General features: G+C 42.9%; 1 protein-coding gene across 1 annotated transcript; it reads right to left on the reverse strand.

The window, feature by feature from the left end:
- Positions 1–10,065: 10,065 nt before the first annotated feature.
- On the reverse strand, positions 10,066–12,404 carry mcl1b (MCL1 apoptosis regulator, BCL2 family member b). Its single transcript, XM_079165558.1, has 3 exons — positions 11,756–12,404; positions 11,151–11,401; positions 10,066–11,004 (listed from the first exon to the last, which is right to left on the reverse strand). Exons 1-3 carry the CDS (start codon positions 12,261–12,263, stop codon positions 10,888–10,890), a joined length of 876 nt encoding a protein of 291 aa, XP_079021684.1. The 5' UTR covers positions 12,264–12,404; the 3' UTR covers positions 10,066–10,887.
- Between the last annotated feature and the right edge of the window lie 727 nt (positions 12,405–13,131).

Below are 13,131 nucleotides of genomic sequence, written 5' to 3' on the forward strand. Positions count from 1 at the left end.
CTTGATGTGCAGAATTATTGTTTAGATATTTAAATGTAGCTATTGTACTATATTTAAATCTTTCAAATGAAGCAGAGACAGAGCAACATCCAATTGGACTGTGCTTTCTCATCTGTAATGCCTTGTTTGGTTCAATAACTCCTGAGAAGTCATTTGTTTCAGGTTAGAATAAAAAACATTGCTTGGTAGAGCTGGAATGAAAGCCTAGACATAAATTAGATTTTGTTTGCATTGCTGTCAGATTTCCAAAACTCTGAATTAATGCAGTCTGATCACACTCCAGCCAAAACCATATGCTAAATACAAACAATAACACCAAAGGGTTTTCTTTCCCAGGCTAGATTCTGTCAGGAAGCAAATGTGTCTGGCTCTGTGATCCCATGAAATGTAACCACATCTAATGACAAAGAACTTCAGAACCGATTATTAAGTCTTTTGTTTACCAGGATTGATGTCCTTGTGGTTCGAAAGTGCGAACAATAAAGAAACGCATGAACAAATCTCTGGTTTGGATCAAAGAAAGGTGCCATCACGCCACATGACGGATGATTGAAATGCTCCGCGTCGGCTGTCTCTGATGCTGGTTGACAACAGAATTATTTCACTGGAAATAAGAACATTCTGTATCTTCAAGGTCTTCCTGTGACAGTGATCGCTCAGGTTAACGAGATCAAGTTAATCTTTGAACAGCGTTTGTCCCACTTGGCTGTGATGAAGCAGTAGAACCAACATTCTCATGACCAGACGTCAGCAATGTACATTTACCAGTTAAACGAAAAGATTCTGGTTCGAGGCTTCACCTAAATATTGTTCCTACACCATGTGTATGTAGGCGGTCGAGGTGTGTTGGAGACTTTCTCGTTTCGATTTGAACACAAGCCCACACACTTCTTCTTCTGAGACTGTGGGAAAGCCAAATAAAGAAACAATGAAATATTTGATACTAGTCCTGTTAAACACACTTCATTTTGGGTTGTCTGAGTTTAGGCTTAAAAAGGGCTTAGAAAGTAGTTTCTTTGTTTTCTTTAGTTTCAGTTACCAAATCCGTAGTGTGGGAAAAACACCCCAAATTCCTTCCAAAGTAAAAAAACACAAACAAACTTGGTGTTGTTCAGAGCACTGCAATCAGTGTGAAAACGGGTACGAAATGTGGGAAATACACTCAAATTGTGGACGGGGAAACAGAGAGCTGCCTGAGATTGTTTGAAAATGTACCACTACATGTATGCCAACATACCACAGATCTCTTTTCCATTTCATTGGCCAGAACAAAAATTCATTCCATAGATAAAAGGTAACACGGTAACTTCCTGCAGCGGAAACAGGTTTTGCAGGCACGAAGAACAAAAAACAGCCCCGACAATGACTACGCTAACATGCACCAAATATTCTGTTTTTTTGCCCCTTATTGCGAAAAAGACAATATTCCTAATAAGCGTTACGTGGCTAATGAAAATGAATATTCCCATTTACATGCAGCCGTGCATTAACGTAAAAAACAGCAGGAGCCGCTTGTGCCATTGTGCTTTGTTGAGTCATGTTTTTTTCTAAGTGTTCTACAGGCGGAGGACTCGTTGGACCGTGTGAACTCAGCCTCCCTCTTTCATTCCTTCAAACACCTTCTTGAAAAGGTCGGCGTTGTGATATTTGAGCATATAGTCAATGACATCTGATCCAGGTAAGTCCACTTTGAATGTGAAGGCTTATCTGATGCCCAAACCCTGACCAGCTATGACTACCACAGCACCTTACACTCCCGATTCGCCAGCGAACTGGCCCCATTTTTCACGCAGGACAAAGTCTAACTTGCTGTGATCATAATCATATTTTCCACATTGATAGGCATTATTAGGATACGAGTCATCATGTAGGTCCCGCCTTCAGCACCCGCCATCTGCCTCGAAACCTAAAAAGCTGTGGTTTTGCTTGAGTAGTGACTTTTCATCTCGAGCCCAAAGAGATGAACTCACGTGATTCATTTCCAAAAGGTTCTGTGTTCACTTTTTGCTGACCGAGTGCTGATCCCAGCTTCGGATGAGGGTAGAACAGAGTGTGTGTGTGTGTGTGTGTGTGTGTGTGTGTGTGTGTGTGTGTGTGTGTGTGTGTGTGTGTGTGTGTGTGTGGGGGGGGGGGGGGGATAATTATCCTGCTGGCAATGAGGTCATCCCTTGAACTTCTCTAATAGTCATCCTCCAGCTGAAACAAGGATTTCAACACAGTCATCCATTCAGCCGTCGCCATGGCAAAAAAAAGAAAACATGTGACCCTGAGATGCATGACTCCAAGTCCGCAATGGCAGAAATTGGTCATATGCGTTGCTCTCAGCCACATGCTTCGCCAAAGGACCACACAAACAGATGACCATCAGCAGCCCATTGTTTGTTTATTTTAAAACACAATGCCCCCCCCTCCCCCCTTCAGCTTGGTCAAACGGCGTTTGAACCACTGAGCTCCACAGATTGTTGTGTGGAATGTTGGAGGCTGCAGACGTCAACCAACCATCATCAATGCTCAGCAAACACAAAGGTGAGGACGGGCGGGGGGGGGGGGGGGGGGCGACGAGCTGTAACAGACACTGACTGTTTGACCCTCCAACCCACCTGAGGGTTCGTCCAGACATAACAACATCACACCTTGGAGCACTGAGGTCAAACATGCCCGGGCCTGTCACAGGGTTGACCCAGAATTAGCACGAGTCAATGGAAAGGAGCCAATGCATCTTGGCTCCTTTCCATGGAGCCAATGCATCTTCTGTCACAGTTCATAGGAGTTCAGACACTAAAGAAAATGAAATAGGTGACCTACATCTCAGATGTTTGTCCGCCAGTTTCGTAGCTCCATAACAACCGTATCGCCGATAAAGAGAAACAAGGCAAAAAGGTTGAAATCAGCATCTCTGCTTAGGTCGTTCTGTGAAGATTGTACGAGTTACTTGGAGAACTGAGTGAACTGATGAAGGCAGGAGATCTAAGACTGTTTACTGGCACTACAATGACCTGCTTACTGTCAAACGTGGTTATAAGCAGCTGGTCAGGAATCAGATTTGATCCAAACCGCATTTTTAAACTTAAGCAGGCATACTGTAGGTGTGACGGGGCTTCAGCTTTAAAAGTTCGGATCTTTTGCATCTTTATCTTTTGGGTCGGAACGTTTGAGAGAACAAGTGTAGTTAGAGTACAGCTTCTTTATAGAGCAAATCTGTTTAAATGTTGCAAACAGTCTGCTGTTCAACTTACGTAGACTTTAGACTTTATTCATTATTTTGGATGGAAGCACATCTGCTGTCACACCGCAATCCTGTCTCCTACAAAACTACGTTCCTTTACGACTAAACTGCTTTCTCAATGACGGTTTGGGGGAAACCAGGAGTTCTGCCGAGTGAAGCCGATGCCGTAGTGTGTTAAAACTTGCATTCTATACTGAACAGCAGGGGGCAACTCTGGTTGCAAAAGAAAAGAAAATTGTATAGAAGTCTATGAGAAAATGACTACTTCTCTCTTGATTTATAACCTCAGTAAACATTGTAAACATGAGTTCATGGTCTCAATCTCTAGTTTCAAGTCTTCTTCAACACAGCATGATGTTCATTTAGTAAATGATGGTCCATTTAGAGTCAAACAGACCATAAAGCAGAGTATGCTTTAGGGGCGGGGCTACCTTGTGATTGACAGGTCTCTACCAGAGAAGTATACAGCGTCTCTACGTCACTCCTCATTCCAAATAGGGTCACTTCTGCTTATCGGTTGCAAAAAGCCAAGATGGCGACAGCTAAATTGCCGAACTCAAGGTTTCATAACATCAGTCCACAAACCAATGAGTGACGTCACGATGACTACGTCCACTTCTCAAACACAGTCTGTGGGTGAAACATGTTTTCTCCTGAATTACAGTCGCAGTTTTGAACAGTTTGAAACATAAGGTAACATTGCAGATTGAAACCAAACAAAAAAAAAGGTACAAAACCTTGCCCACTGTAAGGTTTAGTAAAAAAAAAACATGATTTGGCTTAAAAGTAAATTAAACCAAAACAAAAATGCAACAAAAGTACTTCACACGGGTCATGAACAGCGATCCACTGGGTGACGGCCAGCACCGCCCTCCTCCATATGCAAACTTCTGCGGACTTGTTTGAAACTTATTTGTGATACCGCAAAAGCAAAACTTAATCCACGACAAAACAAGTTTCCCTTGAGACGTAATTAACGACGAAGCCGTTTTGTTTCATGGAGATGTCATTTTTGGGAGACAGAGCTGCACACTGCGGTCACGTTTAGAAACGTGTAAACCCGGTCAAGAAAATCGGGTTCCGGGAAGTGAAAATGAAAAAAACACGTGTACAGTATATCTGTCACCTTTAGGTTTAACAAAGTGTCTCTTCTCCTGTTTTTTCTGTAAATAAAAGGATTTGCACTCTTTTCATTGTGCACTGTTGAGTCTATGCAAAGAAATTCACTGTCAATTTATTTTGAACTGGATTAAGAAGAAGAAGGAAGGAGGAAGAATAAAGAGGGAAACCACTGGCATGTTTAGTCTTGATCACGGGGTGAAGATAGCTGAATGTGTGCCAGTGTACACTCCCAAGGCTCTATTATTTCAACAAACGTCCTTCTACTTCCTTCCCGTCTATAATAAGCTGGGCATTTTGCTGGGAACATCTCTGCCCTTCCAGACAGAACGCCGGCTTTGTTACAAACTGTTCTCTCCTCTGTGAAACAAAGCCTCCAGTGACCTGATGCAGGGTCAGCTTTGAGTACACCGTGTTCTCTCGCACAGAGAGCAGACTGTGACGGCAGAGCTGCCGTCTGAGAACAGAACAGACCGGAGGGAATAGGCAACACGCTCATGAAAACTCACATCACAAATGATGGAGATAAAAAAGAAACTAGTTAAAGCTCATTGAGAAAAGATTTTCACCAATTCGACAAACGCATGCTCAGCATTTAGAAAGAAAGCAAATAGAGAAAACCCAATGAAACACAGAAAAGCTCTGCGAGTAGCAGACGAAACAGTTTGAGAGGAAAGTGATGCACACGGGTTGGACAATGAGCTCAAATTAAAATCTTCTTTTGGTTTATTTTAACATGGTGATCCTTTGATTCTGATATTATTGTAGACATCTGCTGTAAACCTAGCGTTAGCCTTTTGCTTATTATCAAGTTGCCAAATAAAAAACAAAATACACAATTACTTGTGTATCAGGCTAACGTCATGTTCGCTGGCAGTAATGTTAACAGTAACTGTCAAAACCTGAAATAGGTGACGAGCAAGTTAAACTGTTGGTACGGGTTTTACTGACATGACTAATAAAATGAAATCAATCACTTTGCTTAAAGCTACTACGAGGAACTTTCATTTTGTTGTCGATTTTGGCGGCCCCTGTGGACAGAAGAGGTAGTGTTTCGGACCACCAGAGTCCCTTTAGAAAACCTCTCATTGCATTCAACAGCCAATCCTCTCGCTGATGTTCACGTTTACTCATCGGTCATATGGAGGCATCAGCATTGAATCGAGACGGTTTCATAAGCGGTTAAAAGTTCCTGACAGTAATTAACTTGTCATGAGCCAACAATGAAGTGACACCAGCGACCGAGGTTAGCATGCAATATAGTCTTCTGCTGCCCGTTCTTATATTGCAGATGACTGCGATCATATGAGCACAATGTTAAAATTAACCAAAATTACTACATTGTTAATGGACAACCAACTTCAATAACTTCCTAATCCACAAACATGACAAAAACAAGTAAGTCACAGCAATGCACGTCTCTTCTTAGTTGTCTGTGCTACATGCAGCGCATTTCTGTATTTACTCGTGTTTTGTACGTCTACATGAGTTTTCTGAATTTCAGCTAATCAACGGCACCGTATTTTTAGCTAAGAATCTCGAGCTTCTCTGCTTGCTAGTGTTTTTGATGTACTGTCACCGAGAAGCTTTAAGGTAAATACCTAAGGTGTGTCGGCCTATGCTGGCTGTTGTTACACTTGATCTACTATAGATCAGGCTCACAGCACTCTGTAATCCTTCATGGATGGTTATTTTCCTCCTGCAGTGACAAAGACGATGGGCAGCCTTGCAGGCCAGAGCTGCCAACGCAGATAAGCAGTCTATTAATACTGCACTGTGGTCAACAGTCAAAGAATAAAGTTTCAAAAGACTGGATGACTCAGCTCAGACGAGAACACGACACATCACCCAGTGGATTAAATTCGATATGTGATAAGTATCCAAACACCACAGGTTCAGAGTTTAGACATGCGGCGCTGATGAATGAGAGCCCTTTGACCTGTGATATCTCACTATTTAAAGCTAGTCCTCTACTTCTGCATCCCATAACTCCATACTGTTAAATATGAACCAGCTCATGCAGGCAAAGCATTTGTATGAACACAACACAAAGTCTGTGACAACAAACACTTTCTCTAAAATCTTGTGTGATTCTAAAAAAAGGAGGACCAGGTTGAAGCATTTGGATAAAATGTTCTTCTGAATTAGGACTGAACTTTTTGTTCAAATCATCTAAATCAATCAAAAACAAATGTAAGATTATGTGCTTTGCCTTTGTGCTAATGGACATTACCAGGACCAATGAAGACCGTCTGCTTTACATCAAACAGGAGAACACTGACGTCCATTTATAGATAATTGCAGGAATGAGTAGAGGGCTTGTGTGTAATTCAAAAATAGCTGACATTACAGGGAACTACGTGAGTGCAGGGTTTGTTTTAGAGAGATGACATATGCAAAAATTCAGCTTTTTGCATAAAGTTTGATGGATGCGGTGCAAAGCGTTTCCAGGGAAAAAGCTTCTCGCAAATGAGGAGTTGGCGCAGAAAGTACGCCACCTACTCGAGCTTCAGGACGAAAGTCAAGGGAAGAAGTGCAGAAGCACCACAACGGGGAATCGCTCAGCACCAAACAGGGAGGCAAAATGGCACAAACAGGAGCTACATATTATGTAAAGCAAAACCCTGAGAACATTCACCTGACATGTTATACTCAGTCACCTGACAGAGGGAAGATTTGAGCGGACACCCTCGGGGTGCTCTGCATATGTACATGTAGTGTAGATTCAAACAGCGCAGCAAAGACCGGAGGATAAGATGTCGTTAAAGACGACAACAGGGTGTGAGATTAACACCCTCAAACCTTTGCGCTTTCTTGGAACCGCACGCCTCGGTGACTATTCATTCCTCTTATTGACGCTTTCTGACAGTTAAGCACTCACAATGACATAACGCCATTCACATGCTGTGTCATGTTTCAGTAGGTTTTGGACAGGAGACACCTGAGGGGAGGCACCCCATCCCCCCCCCCCCAACACTACTACATTGTGAACAAATCTGAGCTAGCTAACGTTAGCGGTTAGCTGCTGGTGGGCGTCACAGCTCTGCTTGGCTAACGGCTAACGTTAACGGAGGTTGCATTGATTGTTATGATGCGTTCAAGCTCTAAATCAGTAAAATTTTGTGTTTTTATTTTTTATTCAGAGCATTTGATTCAGGATGTAATGATTTTCTAAAAAAATATCAGAAATGTTTTTGGAGAGGATTACCAACCCTGCCTTTAAAATAAAAATATAATATTTCCCAATGATTTGAATTGTGTGTTTTTAATGCAAATAACTACTAACATTGATAATTACAAAGTACAGATCTCCCAACCCCCAAAAATAATACTCCCCCTGAAGCAACGATGTAATTTTAAACACAGGAATCAACCGTTCATGTCATGAGTTTTATGAAATATACATTGGACATTTAACGACATCAGGTCTGAAGTCTTTCCTTCATTTAGTGTGTAGATTTTAAAAGTGGGGGATAAAACTCCCGAGCGGCAGACAAATAGTGTCTTGCAGTGACTAAAGCTCATTGCAGACCTTCTAGCTCTCTACAGAGCAGCTCTAGTAACATCTTGCAGGACTTGTTGAGTCTGTGTATTTTGTTGATAAGGCCTGTAAGCACTTACTGAAGTTTCTCATTTAACAAACTGTTTCCCTTTTACGCCGCTTCACTTCAAACCGCAGCATATTCGGCTAACCTATCTCTGCATCTCGGGGCCTGAATTCAGAGTATTTCGCAGCTTCTAACCAGTAACTCTGCAGCTGAGTGCTCCTGTTAAAGATAAACTTGTGTGTCAGCTGACTTCCCAGAAACAAGTTGCTTTTTTTAAAAACGGGGCGGGCTGTTGCTACGGGGAAGTGGAGAGGCCTTCAACCAATTCTACCGTTGGCCGTTCCTCAAAGCTCAAGTTACAAACTGCAGCGGACTGGTTTATGTGGAAAGGAAGAAGACTGAGAAATGAGGCCTGTTGAAATGGACTTTATCTCGCTGTGAAACCATTTCAATAGGACAGACTTCCTTGTTGGAGCCACCAGAAAGCCCACATCCCCCCAAAAATGTCTGCAAAGAACCACTAAGTTCCTTTAAAAATCGAAAAGTTAATGCACAGAAACTTTAAAAAGGTCATGTGAGCAGAGCAGGTTTAGTGCGGACTAGTTCTTAGTATTCTCTGGGTTGGGCAGCTGTGGTATGAATACAATCAATACTCCCTACAGTCCTCAAATGTTAGGTATGCGAGTAAACAATACCTTCAAAACCACTCCTTGAAAACTATCCCACGATAGGAATGTGTTCACCTTTCTACCAGCCTTCCTCTACAGCTGCACTGCTGTGCAGATGCTGCAGCACCCAAATAAAAGCAACATGCTAGATGAGCTCTGTAGCTTTTTTCAAAGGAACAATGTTGCTGACAACTCCCTTTTTGTTTTGTTGCTGTGAAAGATAAGTTGGCATCGCCTAAACCTCTACTGTGTTAAAAGGCCCTGTTGACAGCCAACCACAACAGTTTCATTTTCAGTATGACTAGAATACTGAGGCCTAAAAATGAAGACTGTTTAAGTGGTTTGCAAATTTATAGCAATTTGGATGCTATTTTTAAAAAGGCATGCTCTCTATCCAGATATTAAGCAACATTAAGGCTTTATATTTCTAGGTAGAGGAGAGGATAATGTATGCACACACACACACACTGCACTGCTCTCATAAGATACCAACATCAGGGCCGTTCAAAGACTCGGTGCACTTTGCATATTCAGCCCCAAGACATTGCTTCGTTTTTCTGCACCCCCCATCCACTGGTGTATGGTGCAAACCGCCCTGTGCTATTGCCTCAGCCTCAATTCCCCCGACTGCGGAGCGGCCCGTTCTTCACAATGAACCGTGCAGAGGGGTAACCACGGCGGCGGGCTAACATTAGCCGCAGGAGAGGACACGGGGAGGTCCGCCGTGGATCGTCACCATGGAGAGGCTCTACTCCACTTCCACATAAGACCTTGATGAGCGCTGTGTTTGTCCTGTAACCCGACACAACGGGAGGATCTGAACAAACAAGGGCGCAGCCTCACTTCCATCACCAAGGATTCCCCCTGCTTCAGGTTTGACAGTCTGCACTCAGGCTTCAAGATGACATTTAGACGAGAATAAGTGCAAAAATATTATTTATTCCTAGTTTAAATGTTACATGCGTCAGTACACCAGAGCAGAAAGGAACTATAGTCTGCAGCCACATCAGAGCTGCAAGAGGATCAAAGAGGAAATGGCTGTTTTTTTGCATCAGGGCACTAAACCAAACTCAAACAAATGCATTATATTTGTTTAACGATGATATATTTAATGATATATCCTAACCAAATGCAGATCTGCTGAAGTCATCAGCTCCTAGGGAGATGTAGAGCTTTCCAACACAGGAAGTAGACAGTGTTATGCAATTTTCAGGATGTTGTGAACTGTTTTTTACCCCAGTTTCAGTCTAGCTGGTGCATTCAGCTGTCGCACACCAGCTCTTTGCAGATAACGCGCCACCATTGCAACTCTGCTCAGGCTGCATCCGCCTCATCAAATTTCTAGGAAACGACAGCTATCGCTCTGACTCTGGTTGTGGTGTGAATAAACATCAAACGGCTATCAAGTGCTGCGGCGTTAAGAGTGAGAGCTGTATTTCAGCACAACAAACCCGGTGTGAGTGTAGATGTATCCCGTCTTCACAGTAAGACAGTTTTCAAAAGGTCATGTCATGTAAAGTTTATTTACTCAAACTATACAGATGTGTTAGCTTACAACCAGATCTGTGCTAATAATCATTGACTGCTTTCATTCTCTGGAGGATCCCCCCTCCCACATCTTCGTGCACTCGAAGAGCACAATCTGTGTCTTCCCCGACTCTCAGTCCATGTTCATTTTCTTCCAACAGACTCACACTTTCCAGGCTGCTGCTCAGCCAAAAAGTCCTGCATGTGGTTGCGTCTCGTCTCCTAGTGCAGATCCAAATATTTTCATAACACGGAAGTAGAGCTACACCCAAATGCAAATCCCCCCCACCCCTCTTCCCTCACAGAGGATGAAGTGTCCTTACAAAGGATCCAGGGGTAATGAATGGGCTCTATGGAAATGGCCTTCATTACATGGAAAAATGCAGCTTTCCCTTCCTGCTTTGGCCATGGGCTTACTTACAAAACACCAGCACAGCCAGGGAGCTATGATATAATCATGAACACACTGGTTAACATAGTGGAGGTGACAATTAAGCAAAAATCAGGTCAACTGACTGCCCCTTACTGTTTTTTAATTTGCATATACACATTTTTACACATATTTGAAAAAATAAATTTCTCTGTATTTTAAATAAACCCTAATTGTTTTGCAAGTTGGCTGTCGTGGGCAAAAGTCCGTCCTTTCTTTCTTTTCTGACAACAGCCAAACGTGTGTACTTATTTTTGTTTCGGCTGGGGGTGGCAGGGAGCCAGAGAAAAGACGACAGGAACCGCCCATCGGCGGTTTGTGGAGAAGGCATCCACTATGTGACAGTAAGTCTCTTGAGTGTCCAAAGATTCACCTGATCATCAGGGCCATTGCTGCCCCAATACCAGCAAATCCAGCCACGGCCATGAGCGTGTTCCTCACTGTTGACTCTGGGTCTGCTACTCGAAAGAACTCAACAAATCCATCCTGGAAACAAAGGATTAAATATATATCTTAGACGGGAATCCGAGTGTGACAAAACATGTTCACCAGTCATGTAGTTGCACAATGAGAGCAGTTACACAATCCCCCCCCCCCCCTTTACATCATTCAGCCATTAGTCAATGACTCACCCAGGCATTGTTTTTGACCATCCAGTCCTTCTGGTCAGTCAGCAGGTACGTGGAGATCTCATGGCCCACCAGCTCCACACAGTTCCCCCGGCCCTTCTCCTTCAGGTACTGACACACCACGGCCCCGAAGGCCACCAGGGTGGCAATACGGCCCCAGTTTGTGATTCTGTCTGCGAACAGGCTCGTGGCTACCGCTCTGACAAAACTGGCATCATCACTCCTGTCGTCCAATGACAATTTGTTGACCATGCCTAAAAAAAAAGAAAAAAAGGACAACAAAATTGAATGTTTGAGGTTCATAAATCTGTTTTATTGGTACATATAATGAAACATTCTGTGACGCCATCCACTCAATCTACTTCCAGTGTAATTAGTCATAACTGTTGGATTTAATGTAACTGTAAAAGTAGAGTAAAATGGCTCCAAACACAATAGATAAAAAGGCTATGAGCAGCTATCAGTGACTTAACGTCCACGTCCACACACACACACACACACACACACACACACACACACACACACACACACACACACACACACACACACACACACACACACACACACACACACACACACACACACACTTATTGTCACTACTCCCTTACCATTGAATGCATATCTGTGTTTCTCCAAAACGTCCTCTACGACTCTTTTCATTGTTTTTAGTTCTCTGCTTTCATTCCACTGAGATTTCAAAAGTCCAGTAAATTCTCCCAGGAAGCGGCTAATGAGTTGCCTCGTGTCGTTCTCCAGAACCGCAGAAGAACCGGAGACGTCGAGTTCGCCTCCGTCTGCATCCGGGGTACACGGCAGCGAGCCGTTGTCGATGTCCTGGCTGTCGTCCCGGAGCGCTTTCGCCGTCGCCGTCGCGTAGCCGTTGGTGGAGTTCACCGCCAAGAGCATCTTGGACCGCTTCGGCGTGTCGTTAGAGGACCCCACCAGGTTACCGTTGCTGTGAGAGTCCTTCGCCGAGCCCATGGCTATCTGCGGGGATGACTCTCCTGAGCCGTAGCGCATGGCTCCCTCCGCGACTCCATTTTGAGGATTAATAAAACAGCTCATGACTCCGGTCATGTTAAACGCGGCTCGTTTCGTAGTCGGAATTATATTCATTTGGATTACCTTGGACGTTACGCTTGTTTCGACGTAAAAAAAAAAATTAGGGGCGATAGTGAAACGCTGCTAGCCTGTGTCCAAAATAAAAAATGAGCTAGTCTTTTTAATCTAGAGCGTTCACTGAGTCTACATGGCGGAAGTGAGCCTCCGTATACTCGCCCTCAAGTAGTATCAGTGAGTGGGTGCGCCAGTACGCGTCACTGCTTTACGTCACCAAAAAAACCCAACGGCTTTCCAACCGGTTTGGTCTTTTTGTGTTTTAAAATAAAATATGAATAAAATAAAGAAGGACTCTGAGTCGAGATGATTTTAAAGCCGAAAATAAAATAATAAAAACAGGAAGCCACAAGATTGTGGGTTATTTGTTGGTTATTTTTGTATTTTCTCCGATTTTTTCCATGGCATCAAAATATTCAGACCTAAGAGTCATTACCGGAAATGCCCAAATAAGGTCTATGTAATATATTCTACACAATATATATTATATGATATATTATATATAAATAAGGCCTAATAATAATATATTTAAAGATAATTACAATAATAGCAGCTAGAACAACAACATAAGAGTTTTTTAAATGTATTTATACTATGACATTGTATTTTAGAAAGACTATCTAAGTGAAGTTGTGTTATCCAGCAGTTCCGGTGGCTCAAGTCCTTTGATCTGTTTACATGTTATCAATGACATTAAACTCTGACACTGATACTAATAAAGGCAGTAGGCTACACTGACGTGTAATTTAGATATAGTCACCCTGTCCTACATAACCAAACATAACCTTTATATATCACATGAGGGTTAATTGACACGTTTCCTTAAGTTTAAGGCCGACAGACTTCCTGTCATTCCAGTCTGTGAGAC

Source organism: Pholis gunnellus, assembly GCF_910591455.1.
Source record: "Pholis gunnellus genome assembly, chromosome: 8".
In the NCBI taxonomy this organism is placed as follows: Eukaryota; Metazoa; Chordata; class Actinopteri; order Perciformes; family Pholidae; genus Pholis; species Pholis gunnellus.